The sequence below is a fragment of the Catharus ustulatus genome, chromosome Z (genome assembly GCF_009819885.2).
Source record: "Catharus ustulatus isolate bCatUst1 chromosome Z, bCatUst1.pri.v2, whole genome shotgun sequence".
Classification (NCBI taxonomy): domain Eukaryota; kingdom Metazoa; phylum Chordata; class Aves; order Passeriformes; family Turdidae; genus Catharus; species Catharus ustulatus.
In genome coordinates this window covers 24,015,369-24,036,678 of record NC_046262.2, presented here as the reverse complement: position 1 = coordinate 24,036,678, position 21,310 = coordinate 24,015,369, and the positions used below count along the sequence as shown (strand labels likewise).

General features: G+C 42.8%; 2 protein-coding genes across 4 annotated transcripts in view; one reads left to right on the top strand and one right to left on the bottom strand.

Annotated features, from left to right (window-relative positions):
• Nucleotides 1-2,039, top strand: part of PDE8B (phosphodiesterase 8B) — a 79,631-nt gene extending 77,592 nt beyond the window's left edge. For all 3 annotated transcript variants that reach the window (XM_033085810.2, XM_033085811.2, XM_033085809.2), the window contains one exon: nucleotides 6-2,039. In XM_033085810.2, coding sequence (XP_032941701.1) covers nucleotides 6-121 — 116 coding nt within the window. In that variant the 3' untranslated portion in view covers nucleotides 122-2,039. The remainder of the gene's footprint in view (nucleotides 1-5) is intronic.
• Nucleotides 2,040-4,198: 2,159 nt separating this feature from the next.
• WDR41 (WD repeat domain 41) overlaps nucleotides 4,199-21,310 on the bottom strand; it is a 28,656-nt gene continuing 11,544 nt past the window's right edge. The window contains exons 8-13 of the mRNA XM_033085813.1: nucleotides 19,927-20,037; nucleotides 18,466-18,650; nucleotides 14,479-14,600; nucleotides 13,419-13,507; nucleotides 8,628-8,761; nucleotides 4,199-5,106 (exon numbers count right to left, since the gene is read on the bottom strand). Of these exons, the coding sequence (XP_032941704.1) occupies nucleotides 4,954-5,106; nucleotides 8,628-8,761; nucleotides 13,419-13,507; nucleotides 14,479-14,600; nucleotides 18,466-18,650; nucleotides 19,927-20,037 (794 nt within the window). The 3' untranslated portion in view covers nucleotides 4,199-4,953. The remainder of the gene's footprint in view (nucleotides 5,107-8,627; nucleotides 8,762-13,418; nucleotides 13,508-14,478; nucleotides 14,601-18,465; nucleotides 18,651-19,926; nucleotides 20,038-21,310) is intronic.

Here is a 21,310-nt window from a genome sequence, read left to right as displayed (position 1 = left end):
TTCAGCATTTGCACATCTGCCTGTTTTGATGCAACATTTGGCTAACAACTACAAACACTGGAAAACACTGGATGATTTGAAGTGCAAGAGTCTCAGGCTCCCATCAGAAAACAACAACTGACACTAAGTCAAGAAAACCAGACCTCTTGCTCTACCAGTTTCACTGTGAATCACTTACAGAAACTCTTGGCTACAAAGGGGATTAATGTTGCTTTTCCAGTGAAATTAAGACTGCGTGACAAGAAGGAAATATTTTCTCATTTTTAAGCTTCTACAAATTCTACAGAAAAATGTTTTTAGAGGCTATATAAACCACAGATGACTAAGTGCTCTTTGGAAATAATATTTTGTGGCAGAAAATGTACTTCTGAAACTAGTTTCTAATATTGAATATGCACTTGTTGAATCTTGTAGTTGATACAAATGTATTCACTAATGCTTCACACAACTGTTTTTCAGAGACAGGGATAATCTAGTCACCAGGAGAGTAAGAATAGCCTGTCAAATAAGGATAGAAACTTCCCACTTATCTAGCACAAATTTGTTCCAATTCTATCAATGTTCTTCAGCTCTCTGAACCATACTTCTAAAGAGAACATGCACAGTAAAACAAGTAAACCTTAATAAACTGGAAACATAAAAAACCCAAACATGACACCTTTTAAAACAGCTTTCTTATTACAGAGACTCTCTCAGACCACTACCTGTTCTTTCTTTTCCATATAAAATCTTGGTAGGAGTCAATGTTCTCTAAAAATTATCATATAATACAAGAAAATAAGCATGTTCTGTCTAGGTAGTGCCATCCACATGGTTCTCTGCCATCTTTCAGATGTTATAACACAAGTTTTCACCAAATTTTACACAAAAAAACTATTGTGGCACTTGATCACCATCCTTTTTTATAAAAATGGTGTTTGTAAACATGGTCATCACTTTTATTAAACTGACAAATTTTATGACAAGTTAATTTATTGTGCTACTTCTACGATGAACCTACCACTTTTTTAAAAAAAGTTTCCAGGCTATAATTTATAAAAGCATTATAATTTGTACTGCTTTATTCTCCTAATAAAATGCTGATTGGTTTTGTGATGTAAGAAGTACTTCAAAATATGTAAATCAGTTGAAAATCAAACATAGTTCTTCATTAGTTCTAAGACATGAAATTTATGCTAAGGCTTTCAAAGCACAAATGTGTATTTTTGTACATCTCATTTTAATCACATGCAGAACATGAGTTTAAATTTTAGACTATTCTCAGACTATTCAGTAAACAACTACTAGCAGAACTGCTGATTTTTAATACTGTGCACTCCAGGCTGCAAGCAAGACTGTCAAAACTGTGGCTGCAGTTAAAGAAGCAGTCCATCTACCCTGTGCTGTATCAAAAATCAAACCGGGTATAGAAAAAGGGGGGAAAAAAAGCAAACAGCATAGGTTGCTATGGAAGAATAGTGACAATGCTGTTTACTGCACGTAGCTTACATATGTGCCAACCTTTTTTGTATGTTTTGTACCAAGTTCTGAAACAAAAGGCAACATTCATAAAATGTATGTGCAGAAAAATATATAGAAGCTATATTTTTGTTAGAATTGTAACAGATCCTTACTTCTGTCGTAGCCAAGGCAGATTGCTGTGTATTAAAATACCACATCGTGTATACTTGAAGAGTGGTGTTTCTGGTGAAGCATGATTATTCACTCTTTCCTATTATCTATGGCAACATTCTTCAGTGGATTTTTATTAGAGAAGTTGAACCTCTGTTTTTTAATACTGTATACTGTTTGCTTTTACCATTTCTTTATTTAGAACTAGTGCTCTTGGTGGTTGTACCGTAACTATTCTGATAAATGAACATTCACTGCAGCTTGCATTAGAGAAAAGAGTTACTTTCATTTGTTAAATATAGAAACATTGTAAGACCACATCCATGTAAAACATTTAATTCATAATTTTTGTCACACTTCTGTCACACAGAACAAAATGTCAACAATGGAAGGCATCAAAAAAATAAAGTTCTACTTGTGAACCAGAACTGAAGCCAAGGCATTAATTCAGAATCAACATATTTGCTGTAGGATCTTACTTCCTCCAAGTCAGACTAAGAAAAAAATTAATTGTGTGGATATAGGTCCTCTTTAGGCAAAATAAACCAGCACAAATTAATCATCATCTGCCAGTTGTGTCAGATCTTCTAGACTAGTCCAGTTTACTAACAGCTGCTTGTTCCACGCTGTTGTCAATGCATTGACGTTGTAAAAGTATTAAGAGGAGGTCTGATAAAGATATTTACTTCCATGATGTGAACATATGGAATTCAGTGTTACTGTAAGGTGGAAAAAATCAGGACATCGGTTAGATGTAAAAAGTCTCATCTAGTCACCATAATTCTGCTCACTGCATCTCCCAACAGCAAGTGACATCTAACAAAGGAGTAGGATATTTACCTATGTTCTCTGTTACACTCAAAGTTCATTTGTAAAACAAAGAACTCAGTACTTTTAAGTCAACCATCTTTAAAAGAAAAGACCCTTGGGAGATCTACTGCCAATGTAGTCTACCTGAGAACAATGGCACTCTTGATAAATCTAAGTATTTATACATGCAAGTAGGACTATTTAAAGCTGAATTACATCCCTGTAGAATGCATTTTTTGTGACTAGAACTGTTCACTTAAATAGGTCTGTTTCTCTACCAGGTGTTCAGTTAAAAGCAGTCACATAAAAAGGAAATAGTTGTTCTCAGGCTATAAGAAGAGATAATAAAAATATAATCTTCCTTCTCGCTAGTTATAACTGATGACAGCAGGAGGCTCTCCAAAAAACCTAAGTTTTATAAGCTTTCACTGTAAGGTGCCATAACAATGTGTACACACAAGTATTATATATAACCAAATAGTTATTTCACAATTAAAACAAGGAAAAGAGATTCAAAAAGAGGTTTTATTTCCCCAGTTTCTCCTGGGTAAGCCAAAAATGCAACATCTGCTGATGAAGACAAGCTGAAGCAATGTAGGCTTAAAATGCTTTCCTGTCTCAAGTTTAATACCAATATACCTAAAGGCATGTTATCCTCAGCTGTAATCCAAATGCCTTTCCTACTCAGGGGAACAGAATAGCCAACCTTAGCAAAGAACATGGAGCTCAAGATTTAACAGTGATTTAATCTCCCTTGAATTGAAAGGAGAGGGTAATTTAACAATTCCTCCATCTGTTTTGCGGTTTTGAAATGTGTTATTTTGAGCTCTAAACTCAAATAAGATTAGCTGTAAAACTTGACTAAGGTAGGGCAAAATTACAACTCAAAATCTTACTGCCCCTCTGCCCTGCCTTCCAGAGAAGATTATGATCTCATAAGATTCAAGAGGCAAAGGTGGGCTTCTGAGTGGCAAGAGAAAGGCATGTGCCCACTGCTGCTGGGGAAAGCAAGTCTGTAAAGCTCTTTGGTTTCTTATAAGAAGCTAGGAGCTTTCTCCTTTTGTTTCTGCTCTTTGTGAGAATCTGCTTAGCCCTTTGTTTTAATTGCACCTACTGCAACCACCGTAACTGAAGTCTGGAATTACAGCGATATAGTTTTCTGTACTGAAAACAATTCCCATTGATTCAAAGAGAAGAGATGGCACTGAAAAGTTGCACAAGACTTATTCCTACACCACTGAAGTGCTGTATCTATTCTGAGTAGACCTGAGGACAGAAGCACCCTCTTCTACCTAGTCTGATGACCAATATGCTCCCAAACCTTCCATTTTCCCTAGCTCTTCTCTGTTCAAATGGTAATGTACCACTCATTACTTTGTCCTTCCTCACGCCTTCTTTGTATCAGTTCTAGGTTTACCTTTGCTTCATTTTCTGTTTTTTTGTTGTTGTTGGGGGGCGGAGGGGATTATTTGCTTGTTTGTGTGTTGATTAGATTTCTGCTTTTGTGTTTTTGTTTCTGTGGTTAGAGCTTTATGCTTTAGCTCGCATTTCTTCCCCTACTCCTGTTTAGCTGCTGCTATTTCAGACTCTTAGTACCTGTGTACTTAGACACTTTGTTTTTAACTCTGAAATACTAATTACCCTTACAAACTTAGTGCAGATTTCTCTGAAGTCAGACTTCAGCTGAGAATTTAGTATTTATACGGTAAAACACAGTTTCACTACTATTCAAAAGATCAACTCCTACTGCTTAAGAAAGTATTGTACATTCTGAAAATTCAAGGTAAGGCAAATGCTTTTTATTAGATACAAATTAATTTGATGAATGCACTATGGAAAGACCAAGCTAATCACACTGCATGCTAGACTTGGTAATGGTGCTGTATAAACTCCAGTAATGTAGAATAGTCCACGTAAAACTTCAGCTACTACTAGTAAACAGTTTCTATGTACCTCAGTTTGCCAAAAATAAGAACCTGACAAACTGGCATTACCTACCTTTTTTTCTTTTTCTTACCACTGGTGCAGGATATTAACATTAAGTGCAAAATTTCTATTCGAGAATGCTTTCTTTTGGGGCTTTCTGTATATGCACAAATCTGAGCCATCAGTGAGGAAAGTTCAGCTTCTAGAAATAAATTAGATAAAGAAGGAAGCTGCAGATTTCTTCCCGTGCCTTCTTCCTGCACATGCACTGTGGATGCCCTCAACTGCTTTCATAATGATCCATCCAACGTATTTCACAATTCTTAATTTTGACATTCATCCATGATAATTTTAAACATTCTGAATAATATTAGAAACTATTTAATGAGCCATCTTTACCTTCAGTCTTTCAAGAGAATATCATTTCTGGTATACCAAAATGCAAAATTCTCCTTTGAGAAGAGTAGCAACTAAGAGAAGTTCCAATATAACACATGACATCAAGTGTAAGCTTTACCAGTAGTTGGTTGATTCCCAGCTCAGTACCTTTACACTCATGTTTAACACACATCCAGTTTACATACATGCAGCCCGTATTCAAACAATTTAAAGTCTGAGCTGCAAGTCACCATTTTGTGCCAATTTTTTAAATAGTGTTAAACTGCGGAGGCTAGATTCTCGTTCACCATCCTTCCACAAAATAATGAGGTGGTCAGCAGAGCATGTAGCCAATCCCAGTTCACCAAAGTACAGGAACATCTGCAATAAAACAACTATTATTACCATGATGCTTGCATGAGATGGTCAACTTGTTTAATTATTTAGTGTATAGCCGGACTAAACAAATACACGTATCTAAAATGGCTCTGCTTATAGACAGCAATACAAAATTACAGTAATTTCGTGATTATAAGCTGCACCATTTTGATTAAAATTTTGCTCCCACCCCGGAATGCAGTTTACACTCAGGAGCGGCTAGTATGTGAAAAATTTTCTGAAATTTCCAACCCCGAAGTGCCAGCCAGGGCGCCGAGCCGAGTACCTGCCAGTAAAACCCAAGATTTCATGATTGTTACAAATTGGTTACTCTGGTGTGCAGTGGGTGGGGGCCAGCTCAGCGCCAACAGCGCAGGGGGAGAGGGAGGCGGGGGCTCCCTCCCTCCCTCCTTCAGGCAATGCAGCCGGGGGAGAGGCGGGGGCTCCGTGCTGGCAGCAGGGTGGAGGGGGGCGGGGGAGGGAGGCAGGGGCTCCGTGCTGCCATCCCCGCAGCCCGTGGGGGAAGCAGGGGGCTCCCGTCCCTGCCTGCCGCCGCAGGAGTAGGGGGGGCTCCTTCCCCTCCTGCTGCCGCAGGCAGGCTCCTTCCCCTCCTGCCGCCGCCGCCACAGGAGCAGGCGGACTCCTTCCCTTCCTGCAGCTGCCGCTGTTGGTGCCGGCGGGCTCCATCCCCACCTGCCACTGCGGCGCAGCGCCGGGCTGGGGCAAGCGAGTCCAGTGGCAGCGGCGGCCGGCCCCGAGCGGTCCCGCCGAGCGGCCCCACCGAGCTGGGCCACCTGGCCTCATCGGCAGCCCCGAGCAGGCCGAGCCTGCACAGCCTGAGCCAAGCCAGTAAACCCCGCGATCCCACGATTCTGTTACTACTTGGCAACTTTGTTGCACGCGGGTCCTCCCTGCAAACGACAGAGTGGCGTATAATCAGGTGCGGCTTATTTATAGACAAAGAACAAAATGTTGCCAACACCCGGAGATGTGGCTTATAGTCCGTGCGGCTTGTAATCATGAAATTACTGTACATACTGTCTGTGTATTTGACATGCCATAAAATTGCCACACAAAAATAACTCTTTAAAGTTGCTACACAACAATAAACTCTTCAGGCACTTCATACTGAAAGATCTCCATCTAAAAAAAGCAATAAAGCCTTACAGATAGGGAAGCTAAAGGACAGAATCCTGAATAAACTTGTTTCAAGTCTGCAAGAAGAGTGAATGACTAGCATGAACTCTGATCTGGTTTCTTGGGAACACAAGCCTCAATGTTCTGTTCACTGGGTACACGATTCCCCCTCCTCCCTACAGCACAGTAAGGTACTACTGCAGGCCTGGAAAGATGAAACAATGAACAACTGTGACAGACATCAGCACATGCCTAGTCACACAGAGGAAGTCAAGCAAGCAAGAAACACAACATGGAGGGAAGTACAGCACCAGTGGAAGGATTTTGTAAGACCAATGGAGCTGATAAACTATGAGATAACACCTGACTTCCAATATCTTCACAAAACTTCCTAAAATTAACCACTAACTGCAGTTCAACATGACAGCCAATGGAACCAGTGACGTCACTATGGTATGCTCACAATGCCCTGATTTTTCAGTTTAGGGACACTTCAGTTAAAGGGATCTGTATGGGGGAAATATTCAGGCCAAAGCCTACTTGCCCTGGGAATGGTCACTTAATAGCTACAGGGCTCTAGTAGACACAGTCTCCTAAGCCCTCATCTTGGCCATCACATTTCATTGCTATTCAACATTTTCTTCCTCAACAGCTCCCATCTGCCCAGAGTTTAAAAAAAACCACAAAAATGTTCCATATGTAGACCATTGCAGGAAACCACGTCCATCATCATGTCCACTATGTCTTTGCTCTGCATCTCAGCCAACTCATCTTGCTGAATTACAGACTATGTCCTCCATCTTAGATAGCTATCTTCCAAGTGGATAATAAAAAGCCCTTCCAACAGTTTTTCAAAATAAGGATAGCAGAAAGGGACAGAGAGCCTTGCAGAAATCCCTTAGGCGGAAAGGTTAACCTCAGCTATTAAAGAAAAGCTTTCAGGTTTTAGCAGCAGCAGTTCTGAAATCCAGTCTGTCTCACAAGTGTTTGTTAGCAAAGTTACTCCAGAACCACACCATCCCCTTCTAGCTTTCTTTCATCCTGCTCCTGCCAAGAATGTATGTAGAAGTCCACTGTAACAAAGTGCTTTGTTACTCCAAAAGGTTGTTACAGTAAAATGTGGAAAGAAAATTCCATTTAAAACAAACACACATTATTTTAGGCAGACAGAAGCATGGAACAATACTGGTAGTACAGTAATTTCACAACTATAAGGCGCACCCTTTCGATTAAAATTTTGGTCTGAACTCAGAAGTGCGCCTTATATAACGTACAAAGTTGCGAAATTTGCCAACCCGGAAGTGGGAGTTGTGAGCCGAGCCATGAGGGAGGGCAGGAGGGGGCAGCTGTGGCAGGCAGGAGCCACACGGGGCGGGCAGGACCGGGCAGCCCCCAGCTGGCAGGAGCCGCACAGGGTGGGCGGGATCAGGTAGCTTCCGGCCAGCAGGAGCCGCATGGGGAGAGAGGGAGCAGGCAGCCTCGCGCCGCCCCGAACCGCGGACGGTCCCAAGCCGCCCCGAACCACACACAGCCCCGAGCCGTCCTGAACCGCAGAAACCCCGAGGTGTGAGCCATGGCCAGATGGTCCTGAGCCGCCCCGAACCACAGACAGCCCCGAGCCGTCCTGAACCGCAGCAACCCCGAGGTGTGAGTCATGGCCGCCACGAGCCCTGCCTCACCAGCTGGGGGCGGGCAGGAGTGCCGGGGCCTGCGCATGGGGAGGACGCTTGGGGCTGCGTTTAAAGGCTACACCAATCTGTGAAAAATGTTTGCAAATTGAGCACCTGCCAGGGATTCCATTACTAATTCGTTACTTTGTTGAGCGCAGCATGGATCTCCGTGGCAAAAAACAAGTGCGCCTTATAGTCTGGTGCGCCTTATACAATGTACAAAGTTGCGAAATTTGCTGACTCCCGGAGGTGTGCCTTATAATCCGGCGCACCTTATGGTCGTGCAATTACTGTACTCCTTAAGTTAGAAGACCTACTCAATGCTCACAGCACAGAGGGCTAAAGAACTACTCAGTGGCACTTGGTTTTGGTTTTTTTGTAGGAGCCCTTGTTTAGATTGTGAATTTCAGAAGAAATATAGGTCATGTACATGGCTCCCAGTTGTATTGTCTGCAGTTTATAAATGAAGTAAAATACTCTGTCAGATTATCTCTAGCATATATGCGCAAACACAGTCCTCAGGTGTCAGTGAGCAAGTTGTCATTAGAATATTAAGTCAGTATGTATTTACTGTTTTCACACTGCACTAAAGATACCAAACAACGTACTTGTAGCCTCCAGATCCACACAGTCAAAAGTTACAGTTCAAGAAATGCTGTCGAACTTATATTAATTACTACCATTCACTTCTTCTCATTCTTAGTAAAGCTGACCTACCTGCACAGCTGATGAATGACCAATCAAATCACCAACCAGCTCCAAGAAATACACAGGTGTATTCTCCTGCATCTTCTTAGCAGCTTGATTTGCCTGCTTGTTTGCCCTTCCAAATCCCCACATGTTGAAAAACCCTGAGAGGGAAAAAAGAATTCTCTTATTTCGGCAAAAATCACAAATATAATTCATTTCTTCTAGCTAAGGAAAGAATTACAAAAGGCACATAAAATCTAAAAGCAAGACATTTGTATGGCAAAAAGACAAAAGCTTTGTACTATGCAATCCTTCAGAATCTGGATTATTCATCTTGAGGGAAGAAGCTATCTGTCCTACTTAATGTAATCTAGAAACCATGTTGAATTACACACCCGGATGAGACAATACACAGATTTAGGAATAAATACAAAGACTTCCTAAAAGAATGAACTGAATAGCAAAGGTAGATGCAGGACAAATTGTGTTTATCTTTGCTGTGCTGTCCTAAATTGTTACTTGTGTAAAGAGAACAAAAATGAGGCGCCAATCTCTCCCCTGTATGTTCTGCACTACACTATCTAAGTGCTGGCTCATTGCCTCCTTCCTTCAGTTTTAAAACTATCAGCCAATGTGCAGTGTAAAGATAGCACCCCACATGTTCCATCTAAATTGCACAAAAGCACACAGCCACAGCCCCCAGAACTGGGTAATAGTACTGACACAAGTAAGAAGGTTGGGCTGTTCACAGAGCAGTTCAGACTTTCACAATCCTTCCCTCAGCACATAAAACTAGAATTGTGCTGAACTGTGGCCCTGATGCATGGAAGATAACTGGTGAGATGAACTGCTTCTCAGGGGGATCCCTAGAATAAAAATAGTACAAATCAACAGAATATCTGCCTATGTTTGGTTTTTTCCAAACATTCATAGAAGTTACAAATTTCTACTGCGAAACCAAATACCACTTGTCACTGTGTAGATCAGCCTGTAACCAGCAATGCTGAACACAGAACATTCCTAAATCAATCCAGGCTGCAAAAATATATTTTCAAAAGTTACCAAGAGATGAACAGCCAGATAGACAAGATATATCAAGAAAATTATTCACACTTTGAATAAAAAAATTCCTACAGAAGAGCAACAGCCTGTTGTTGTTCCCAGTCCTTGATACTAACTATATTGTCCAGAGCACTCGTCAAAGACCACAACTGCCAGCGTACAGGGCAGCTTGGTCAAAGAGTAGCAAATACTACAAAGGAACTGCCATTACTCAAGCATAAGCAGGAAATACACAAGAGATGAAAGCAAGGTCAGGCCACTTGAAACAAATATAGAGAGGTTGTCAGAGTAAGTAGAAACAAGACAGTGAAGGCCAAGACCCCTCTGGAATTAAAACTGGCCAAGGGTGTCAAAGACAATAAGAAAGGTTTCTTCAAATATATCAATAACAAAAGAAAAACTAAGAATAATGTGGGACTGTTACTAAGTGGAGGGAGGGAGGGACCCTGGTAGACCAGAATGCAGAGAAGTCAAGTATACTGTATTTTGCTTCAGTCTTCAACAACAAAAGCAGCCCTCAGTATTCTCTGACCCAGGAGACCAGGGTAAAGGAATGCTGAAAGGAAGATTTTCCCTTGGTCAAGGAGGGTTAGGTTAGAAGCCACCTACGCAAACCTGACATTCACAAAACCATAAGCCCTGAGTGCATGACATTCATGAGTGCTCAGAGAGCTGGTGGACACCACTGCAAGGCCGCTCACGATCATTTTTGAAAGGTCATGGAGATCAGGAGAGATGCTGGGGACTGGAAGAAAGCAAATGTCACCCTGGTCTTCAAAAGGGGTAAGAAGGAGGACCTAGGAAACTACCAGCCAGTCAGCCTCACCTCAATCCCTGGGAAAGTGACAGAGCACCTCATTCTAGAGACCATCTCTATCCACATGGATGACAAGATGATGATGAGGAACAAGCAACATGGGTTCAATAAAGTAAGTCATGTTTGACCAACCTACAATAATTTCACAACTATAAGGCGCACCCTTTTGACTAAATTTCTTCCTCGAACCCAGAAGTGCGCCTTATAGTCCGGTGTGCCTTATCTGATGGACAAAGTTGCGAAATTTGCCTAACTGGAAGTGCGAGCCGCAACGATGGGGCGGTGCCGCGGGAGCACCGAGACGCAAGGTGGGGGCGGGAGCGGGTAGCCAAGGTCGGCAGGAGCCACGAGGGGAGGGAAGGAGGCAGCGCCAGCCCTGGCCCGGGCAGAACAAGAAGCCGGGCGGCGCCACCACGGGCGGGGGGGGAACGAGAAGCCGGGCGGTGCTGGCCCCGGTCTGGGCACAGGGGAAACAAGAACCCAGGTGGCCCTGGTCCGGGGGGAATGAGAACTGTAAGCCCGCAACAGCCCCGAGCAGAGCCTACCCGGCAGCGGCATTGGAGCAGCGGCGGCGAAGCCCCTGCGGCCGCCGAATCGCGGTGCCGGCTGAGCCCCTGCGGCTGCCGAATTGCGGCGGTGGCCGAGTCCCTGTGGCCACCGAACTGCGGCGCCGGCCGAGCCCCTGCGGCCACCAAAAAGTGGAGGCAGGGAAGCCCCTGCGGCCGCCAAATCACAGCAGTGGCCGAACCCCTTGCGGCCACCAAATTGCGGCAGCGGCCGAGCCCCTTGCGGCCGCCAAGCCCCTGCGGCCGCCGAAAAGCGGTGACAAGTGGCGCAGCCCCAGGGAAGCGGAGAGAAGTGGCACGGCCGCTGCCGCTGGCCACGGGGAAGCGACGAGAAGCACCATCGCCGCCAGCAACCCAGGATGCAGTGCGGCCACGCGGTGGGAGCCGTGTGTCGTGAGCCGTGCCAGCTGGTGCCAGAGATGGGCAGGAGTGCCAGGGCCCGCTGCACGGGGAGGGCGCCTGGGGCTGCATTTAAAGGCTACACCAATCTGTGAAAAATGTTTGCAAATTGAGCACCTGTCAGTAATTCGTTACTTTGTTTCACGCCACATGGCTCCTCGCTGCAAAAAAGGAAGTGCGCCTTATAGTCCGGTGCGCCTTATCTGATCTACAAAGTTGTGAAATGTGCCGGCTCCCGGAGGGTGCGCCTCATAGTCCAGTGCGCCTTATGGTCGTGAAATTACTGTAATTGCCTTCTACAGCGAAACAACTACTTTGATGGATGAGTGGAAGTAGTGCATATTGTCTCTACTTGACCTCCACAGGAATTTCAACACTACCTCTCACAACATACTCACAGATCTGGACTGAATGACTGGACAGTGAGGTGAATCGAGAATTGCCTGAACAACACATCCTAGAGGATCAAAATCAGTGGCACAGCTGGAGCCTGGAGTCACTGGCAGTGTGCCTCAAGGTCCAACAGTAGGCCCAGAACTGCTCAACTTGTTTATCCTTGACTTGTAAAAGGCAGAATGTGATTCCTCAGCAAATTCACTGAGAACGCAAAGTTGAGAGGAATGGCCAACACCCCACAGTGCCGTGCATCCCTTCAGAAGGACCTGGGCAGGTTGGAGAGATGGACAAAGAAGAACCCTGTGACATTCAGCAAAGGCAAGGGCAGGGTCCTACACCTGGGAAGGAACAACCCCAGGCACCAGCACAGCCAGGGCTGACCTGCTGGGAAGCAGCTCTGCAGAGAAGGACCTGGGGGTCCTGGTGGACAAGCTGTCCATGAGCCAGCAGCATGTCCTGGTGGTCAAGAAATCCATGGGATCCTGGGGGCATTAGGAAGAGCATTGCCAACAGGTCATGGAAGGTGATCCCAGCCCTGTATTCAGCCCTAGTGAGGTTTCCACAGGATTGCTGTGTTCAGTTCTGGGCTCCTTAGGACAAGCCAGCAGGTCAAGCAGAAGGTTGCAAAAAAGATGAGAAGACTGGAGCATGTGGATAGGCTGAGAAAACTGGACCTGATCAGCCTTGAGAGGACACCTCATCAATGTCCACCAGTATCTGAAGGGAGGTTTCTAGACAATGACCAAGGTCTTCTCAGAGGTGCTGAGTAGCAGGACAAGAGACAATGGGCAGACACTGACACACAAGAAGCTCCATCTGAATAGGAGGAAGAACTTCTTTACTATGTGGGTGAATGAGCACCAGAACAGGTTGCCCAGAGGTTAGGGAGTCTCCCTCACCAGGAATATTCTAGAACCATCTGGACACAATCCTGTGCTATGAGCTCCAGGATCACCCTGTTTGAGCAGGGAGGCTGGAACATATGACCTGCTGTAATACCTTCCAACCTCATCCATTCTGTGATTCTGTGAAAGCCTTTACTTGGGGAAAATGCTTCCTGTAACACTATCAACTAGCACTGAAGACTGCAGTGCCCAGAAGTAGTATGTGCGTTCAGATACAACTTCAAACTAAGTCCCAATGTCATTCCAAGTTCAAAGAGGAGATGAGGAAAACACTTTTTTTTGGTGCCAGCTGCTTATCTGCAAGCTTTCAAAACAAGTCCTGCAACTATTTACCCTTGCATGATATAGAATACTATTTGGTACAAAGAGGAAAGGATCAAGGTTTGTCAGGTCATTTTTTTTAACCAGCTCATACAACTGTAAACTCTAAGTAAGCTTTATGGCACAGTGTTGCTTCAGCTGAACCTTCTATCATTCCATATCAGATCTTGGAGGACTAGTCCACCCACACTCTCTTCAATTTCCCTCCCGCACCTGTAATCAGCTGGTTAAACACAATACATTATCTCTCTTTACAAAGCATCTCTTAAGCATCTCTTAATGCCTGAAAGCATTCCTATATGGTGAATACTGGATTTTTAAATGTTTCTTTCACTTCCCACTACTAGCAAACCTGTCGGAACCGGCTCAGCTGGCAGCTGCTGCTTTTCTCTGAGTTCCCAAATGCGCACACTGCCATCTTCTGAACAGGAAATCAGCTGCCTGCAAAAACAGTTGATAAGCAACACTTGCATGGATATTTACCTGTGCAAATCACCTTGTGATGCTTCTATGAAAGAGACAGTAAGTGCCTCTGGCTCCCCACAAGTTTACTAGAAGTCTTAAAAGTAGCAGGGTGTGCAGATGTTCCACAGAAAACTAGTAGCAGAACAAACTATAATAGACTTTTAGAATAAGTGGATGAAAATAAACTTTTTCAACCCCATGTTAAAAGTATACCACTATATAAACCAAAACACAACTAAACTGCAAACACAGCTCCACTAATTGGTTTCTGTAACTTTACTTGCATTGAGCAAAACCCTATTTTTTCTTCCAGAAAAATAATGAAAGGAAAGGTACTTGGTTTCATGACACATTTAGAATAGCTTAGAACAATGAATTTACAAGACCAAGGCCTCAGTTTTTATCTCATGGCAGACTTTGCCCCATTGAATAAGAATATAATGAGATCTTAACACTACTATGAGCATATACACATATATGCAGCAGCTTGTCCAAGTTGGCTGTCAAAACAAGCTCCAGCTATAAATTCTGCCCCAACAAATGAACACTGCAAGTTATTAATTTTTGTTAAAACATTTCAAGTGTTATAAAATATTTAGTAAAAAAATATTCCGAATATGCTATACGCCTTTGCTTTCCACAAGTAAAATACCATCAAGCTATACTTTCATAATACAGAAAAAAGTGTTTCATCAAATCTGATTTTGAAAATAGTTGAGATATTTTCAGCCTGTGTACCAGTCATACAGGAATATAGGTTTTCCCACTGAATTACAATTACAGCTTTTCCAAAATCAGATCAACAAGTTCTACCTAATAAAAGCAGCTCAAACTGAAGACCAAGTCCTTTCCCCAGAAATCCAGTGTAGCTTTGCAGTCTGTCTCTAGTCACCCTATCAAGTTTTGTTTTTCTTTATTGCAGTAACAAAATGTACTATGTTTTGTACCTGTTTGAAAGCTTCTCAATGTGCAGCACAGAGGAATCGTGAGCAGTTCTCTGGCAGGCAATCACACGCTTCATTTGAAGATTATATACGTATATGCCTTTCCCAACAGCAGCAAACACACACTGGAAAGAAAATTCAATAAAACAACTTACAGAAACAGACACTGAAGGATCACCTTGCATATAATGGATTTCCAGTGATACTATAACCTAGCTTGTTTCTGTCCTTATGTTACCGCTTTATCCCAAACATATGAAATTAGCAAGTTATAAAAAGAGACAGACTTTTAAAAAGTAAATGTGGGATATAATCCTATACTCTAAGCAGTAATTTAATGTCTGTATTCTTATCCTGTACCTCACAGTCTAAGCAGAAACTAAGGACACCAACAAATCAACACACTTCAACACAATTAAATGCTTACGTTCTTACAGTAAAATAATATCCCGTGTTTTGAAAAACTCTTGTTTTATCAAGAAAGGCTGAGAGTACAGGAAACTGCTTGGCATTTTTGACTCTTTTCTTAAATGTAACTGAAGACAGAAATTAATAAAGAGGCCTTGCTCAAGCATTTTGGACTCTACTGAATACTGAAAAGGAACTTTCTCTTATTAAAATATTACACAGTACTGCATTTTGCGTTGAATGCTCTTCTTCAGAAGAGTGCAGGCTTTCCATCTCATAACCATCATGACCCTAAGACACCAGAAAGAGCTTACAGATCTTTGGACCTGGACTACTTCATGACTTGTGATGAACTTAAAGAGGACAAGTGTACAATTCTGTGTGTATACACATGATTAATAATCAGTACCAGAGGAGAACAAAATGTTTCCATTTACTATGTATTTGCAGTTTCGAACATGCCTTGTTTAGATGACAGCGTGCTGGAATATTTCCCTGAACAGACTGCTTCCATTTACACAACCCAAACATTAACATGTCATATACAATTCACACAACATGCCCCTCAACATTTTGTAACCTAGGGTCTGACTAAAATTTCCTATATATATTCAACAATGTTTTGACATTGTGCAAAACTCTTTGTCCAGGTTTTATTCTTTTTTTTCCCCCTTATGTGAATCTGTTGTGGGAGCACTGAAACTAACCAGATTTCTGATAGCACCACTACCAAATGAAGACAAAAAGCCAAACCACTGAGCCCATTTATCCTAGTTTTGCATAAGGCTCAAATTTAGTGGCCGGAATTCCACATAATTCTTCCACCTTGAGCCATACAGTCTTACAGCTTTGCAAAAGATGCTCTTCATGGAACACTCTTCTTTTATCACAAGTCCTGGCAAAATCCTTGTCATCTCAAAATCCAAGGAAACAAAATATATGAAGCATAAATTGTGCACTTCTATTAACAGGCAAACTAAACACACATATACCAGGACTGCTGATGCACTACTTAGCACTGTTTCCTAGTTTTGAAAACCTTTACCATCCCATCTGTTTCTGAATCGTGTTTTGCCTACAAGCTCAGTGCCAATCTAGAGAAGTGTATCCTCTCCAACTACCTACCTACCAAGTCTGGAAAACATAGGAAACATATATTTTATACAATTTTTTTTTGACATGAAGAACAGTGTTCTGCTTTGAGGTAGCAGTTAATACAGTAATTCATTATACTAACACATTTTTGCATGACCTGTTAAGTAGAAGCTTTACAAAACAGCACTACCTTAAAAGCACCTTCTATTTGGATATGCAACACTAGAACAATGCTTTCTTCCCATGATTCAAAACTCTCACAACGAAAAAAAAAAGTCACAGCAATTTATTTAGTTCAGTTCCATGAATGGAACACATTAAAACGCATCATATGTAGCTTTCAAGGCATGGAATGAAAGCATTTCAAAGCCAAATTACAGAACTTATCCTAAACAAAATTCACTTTTGGCTCACTGTAGAAATAAGCACTGACAACAGAACCATTAGAAATCTCACCTTTAAAGAAAACATCATCTTTTTTAGCTCCCCACATCCCACAACATTTCTCTTTCCAGGGTTTTAGGGAAGTTCTACTCAGAAAGAAGCAAATGCATCAGATGACTATTTCATCCACACCCTATATTAAGGTTTTTCCACAGCTTTTATTTTGTTACAGCTTATGTATCTGAATCCATTTCCAATAATTTCTTTCTTAATTATCCCCAATAACTGAGCTACATGCCCCAAACAAAATCCCACTGTACCCCCAATGAAAGATCTTTTATTTTACCACTTACAGTTGGTAACATTTCACAAAATTAAATATCAACCTAAGTGTTTTTAGTGTTTGCTGTGTAATAGCTAAGTTCTAACTGAGTATTCTGACCAAGAATTTATTTCTAAATTTATTTCTAAATCATGACTACAGTAGACATGATCTTGGAAACACAGTTGAATATACAATTCTGTATAATCCACCTGAACAGAAAGAGCAATGCTGATTTACTATTAAGCACAGACATATGCCTGCTCTTAAATAGTACCCCACAGTATTCTTATAGTAACCTCAGCTATAACTGTTCAAACATGCCCATTATTGGGAAAATTGCATTCCCAGAAGCTGGAATATAAAAGATGCATGCTATCAAAACACACAACCATATTTATTTTTCTCCAGTGGCATTGTAAACAAGTACAGTAATTTCACGACTATAAGGTGCACCCTTTTGACTAAAATTTTTGTCCGAATCCGGAAGTGCGCCTTATAGTCCGGTGCACCTTATATAACGGACAAAGTTGCGAAATTTGCCAACCTGGAAGTGGGAGCCACGAGGGGGGGCGGTGCCCAGGGAGTGCCAAGCCGCGAAGGGGCAGGAGCGGGCAGTCCCAGCCCAGCAGGAGCAGCATATGGACGAGGCAGGTGGCCCACGCCGCCGCACCGGGAGCAAGGGGAGCAGTGGCCCCTGCTGCCATGCCGGGAAGGAGGGGAACGGCGGCCCCTGCTGCCGCGTCGGGAGCGAGGAGAGTAGCAGCCCCCACCGCTGTGCCGCCCTGCCGGGAGCAAGGGGAACAGTGAACTCCGGCGGCCCCTGCCGCCGCACAAGGAGTGAGGGGAGTGACGAACCCCAGTGGCCCCTGCCGCTGCGTTGGGAAGGAGGGGAGCGGCAGATACCACTGCCGGGCCAAGAGCGAAGGGAGCGGTGGCCCCTGTTGTCATGCCGGGAACAAGGGGAGCAGCGGACCCTGCCACCGTGCCGCTGCACCGGGAGTAAGGGGAGTGGCATCCCCTGCTGCCACGCCGGGAACAAGGGGAGTGGCGGACCCCGCCGCTGCACCGCCACTCCAGGAGGGAGGGTGCCAGTGGCCAGCCCAAGCCAATCTGGAAGGGCGAGCCGCAGCCGCGCCACAGCAGCCCTCAGCCACCCCGAACCACGGGCAGCCCCAAGCCGCCCCAGACAGCGGGCAGCTCTGAGCTGCGTCTCGCCAGCCGGCGCCGGGGGTGGGCAGGAGCGCCAGGGCCCGCGCACAGGGAGGACGCTTGGGGCTGCGTTTAAAGGCTACACCAATCTGTGAAAAATGTTTGCAAATTGAGCACCTGCCAGTAAACCCCCCGATCGTGCAATTCTGTTGTTAACTCGTTACTTTGTTGCGCGCGGTGTGGATCTTCGCTGCAAAAAAAAAAGTGCGTCTTATAGTCTGGTGCACCTTATATAATGTACAAAGTTGCGAAATTTGCCGACTCCCAGAGATGTGCCTTATAGTCTGGTGTGCCTTATGGTCGTGAAATTACTGTAATAAATCTTTGTTGGTCAAAAAGAAATGCTGTTGTGACAGTCCATTATGTTAATTTCCATACCATCAACATATTAAACCCTTCATATAGGTCAACAGCCAATATTTTACATAAAAACTGTTGATCACATAAAGTAGCTGTGCACATTTAAAAGAAGCCTCTTATATTAAAACAAGGAAAATGAAAATAGAAACCACTTAGTCTTCTGTGGTAAGATCATCCTAGCTTACTTAATTTACTCTGAAACTTTTTACCTCGTTGTCAGACGTTAAGTGTTGAACTGAAGTTTCATGTGGGCTTTGGGATAACTTTATTTCTGGCTGTACATCCGGATGGACAGAGGAGTCCCAGAAGTTGCATTCAGATGCCTGCTTTGTCCAGTCAAGTGCATCCCAAACTATTAACTCACCTATGTGAGAGCCTGTCACAAAAGTCAAATCTGAAGGGGAATAAAACAACACATAGAAATCACATGGTATTTTAAAAATGTATTTCACACAAATTTACAACCCTAGAAAGGGAAGACAGACCATTTATGTGTAAAGCTGTGTGGAATATACAGTACATAACTGACTGGACAAAAACCTCTCTTTTTGAGTAAATACTCACCTAATTACCTAGCATAACTCAGACGAGCTCTCCTGGAAAACTGGAACTAGAAAGGAGAATATTCATGGGCCACAGTGCACAGCACAGAGTTGCAAAGGTAAGGAACACCACCAGAAGTGTATACAAATATTTGAACTTCATTTCTACATACAAAGCCCTTCTATTCCTGGGTGAAGTAGATGTGTAGACATCCCCTAGACACAACAAAGTTTGCCATAAATGGAAATATGATCACAAATTGAATAAATGAGTTAATGGCAATACTGAAGTAACTGCTCATGAATTTGTTTATCACATGTAGAAAGGAACTTCTACAACAGTATTTAATGTGGGTAGCATCTTGTCTTTTTAGGCCAAACACTGCTTGCCTTTCATAATCAAAAAGGAGAAAATAATGGCAACAATTAAGCTCAGAAACATGTACCACAGAATCCAAGACATCTTTTCTCCAGACCCTTGTTACCTCTGTAACACAGCCCCTTTGTGCCAACCAAGCAGAACACAGATAGACCCAAGGATAAACACACACTCTCTATCCCACCAGTAATACCTTTTCCTAGTCTGTGGGGGTGCTCCATAAAACAAAAAAGACAAGGAAGAAAAGAGTAGAAGAGGCTGATACTTGCAGCAGAGTAGACAGAATTTCACTATTAGTTCAGTGTTACTCTAATGAGCATAGACTGCATCAGCTTCCAGACTCCCTCTATAATGGATCTATATGAAGGTTCGCATCTGAACACTCAAAACCTGCAGTTACCTTAGCACTACATTTGCAAGGGATACGGCATTACATATCCAATTTTAAGAAGGAACAAGACAAAAAGAGTAGCATTTTTAACTTGCTGAACAGAAAGACTAAGAGTTCCATTTCCATCAATGACATTGACTCTTCTAAATTATTACTTGCCTGGTTTCATTTCATTGTTAATCCATAAAAAAAGGAATTATATTTTGTCATATCACTACCTTTGCAGCTATAAAGCAAGGTACATCCACCAGATAGTAAGTTTCACTCCAGTTAAAACTTTGATTCAAATAAAAACTCCATAGGTGAAATATCTCACTAGTAACTAACAAAACCAGTAACATTATAAAATTATTCTTACCATTGACACTGACTAATGATGAAATGTTATCCTGATGGTCAACAAGGCGCTTTACTTCAATAATATTCCAACCTTCAGACCCATTGTTAGTAGCACTCAACCTAAAAATTACTTCAAAGATAGAAAAATTGTCTAAATAAAATTTGTCGTTCGGAATTAGATGTAGTTATGCTTAAATAAAACATTTTTCAGACACAAATTAAACATTGTAATTGAGACCATATAAGAGCCACTTATAATAACTATAACATCAAAAAACTTCTGTGTTACGACTAAGCCTCAACTACAGCAAATGTAGGATAAAACACTTCAGCCTAGTAACTCTGAAATTCAGAGAACTGGTCAACACCAGAAGTGAAAAGCATCAAATACCTTCATGGATAAGTTACTAAATGTGAAACATGTTTCTTGAGGACTGATCTATCTGAAATATTAATATTCAAAAACAATGCAATATCCTCCAGTAAGGCAATCAGTATTATCAGAAATTAAGATTTTATTTTAATCAGTCTCAGAATTTCTTTTCTATTTCAAGGGTACTACAAAGCTACTCATTATAGCTTTGAATAGTAAGAGAACATCAGTAACTCATACTTCGGATCCTGGAACAAGGAAGCTCTAGAGAATCTGAGTATTGGACAGCTCAGGTAATCAGTTCCAGACCTTCTCCAGAAGAAAAAAAGTCAATTCCCACAATCAGATCTGGACAGGTGGCACTAACACTGAGAGAGCTGACAGAGGAGTTCACCTAGCCAATCTCTTTTTTTTATCATCAGTCCTTGTAAAACAGGGACGTCCCAGTCAAACAGAGGTTGGCCAATGTGATGCCCATCTACGTAACTGATTGTAGGAAGCACTGAGGGAACTACAGGCCTGTCAGCCTAACCAGTGCCAGGTAAAGTTACGGAACAAATTATCTTTAGTGTGATCACACAGTGCATACAGGACAACCAGGGAATCAGGCCCAAACAGCGTGGTTTAAGTAAGACAAGTCCTGCTTGACCAGCACGAAGGTCAATGGTATCCTGGTCTCTATCAGTGACAGTATGGCCAGCAGGACCAGGGCAGGGATTGCTCCCTGTACTACACACCGGTGAGGTCCACAACAGTCACATGAGGCCACACCTCAAGAGGCCACATCTCAAGTTCAGTGCTCTGTTCTGGGTCCCTCATGACAAACAAGATTGAGATGCTGAGTGTGTCCAGAGAACACCAACAGATTTGGTGAAGGGTCTGGAGCACAAGTCTTATGAGAAGAGAGCTTGGGCTGTTTAGCATGGAGTAGAGGGAGACCTTATCACTTCCTAGAACCACCTGAGAGGAGACTGTCACAAAGTAGGCACTGGCCTCTTCTCACAGACCACAAATCACAGGAGAAAAGGAA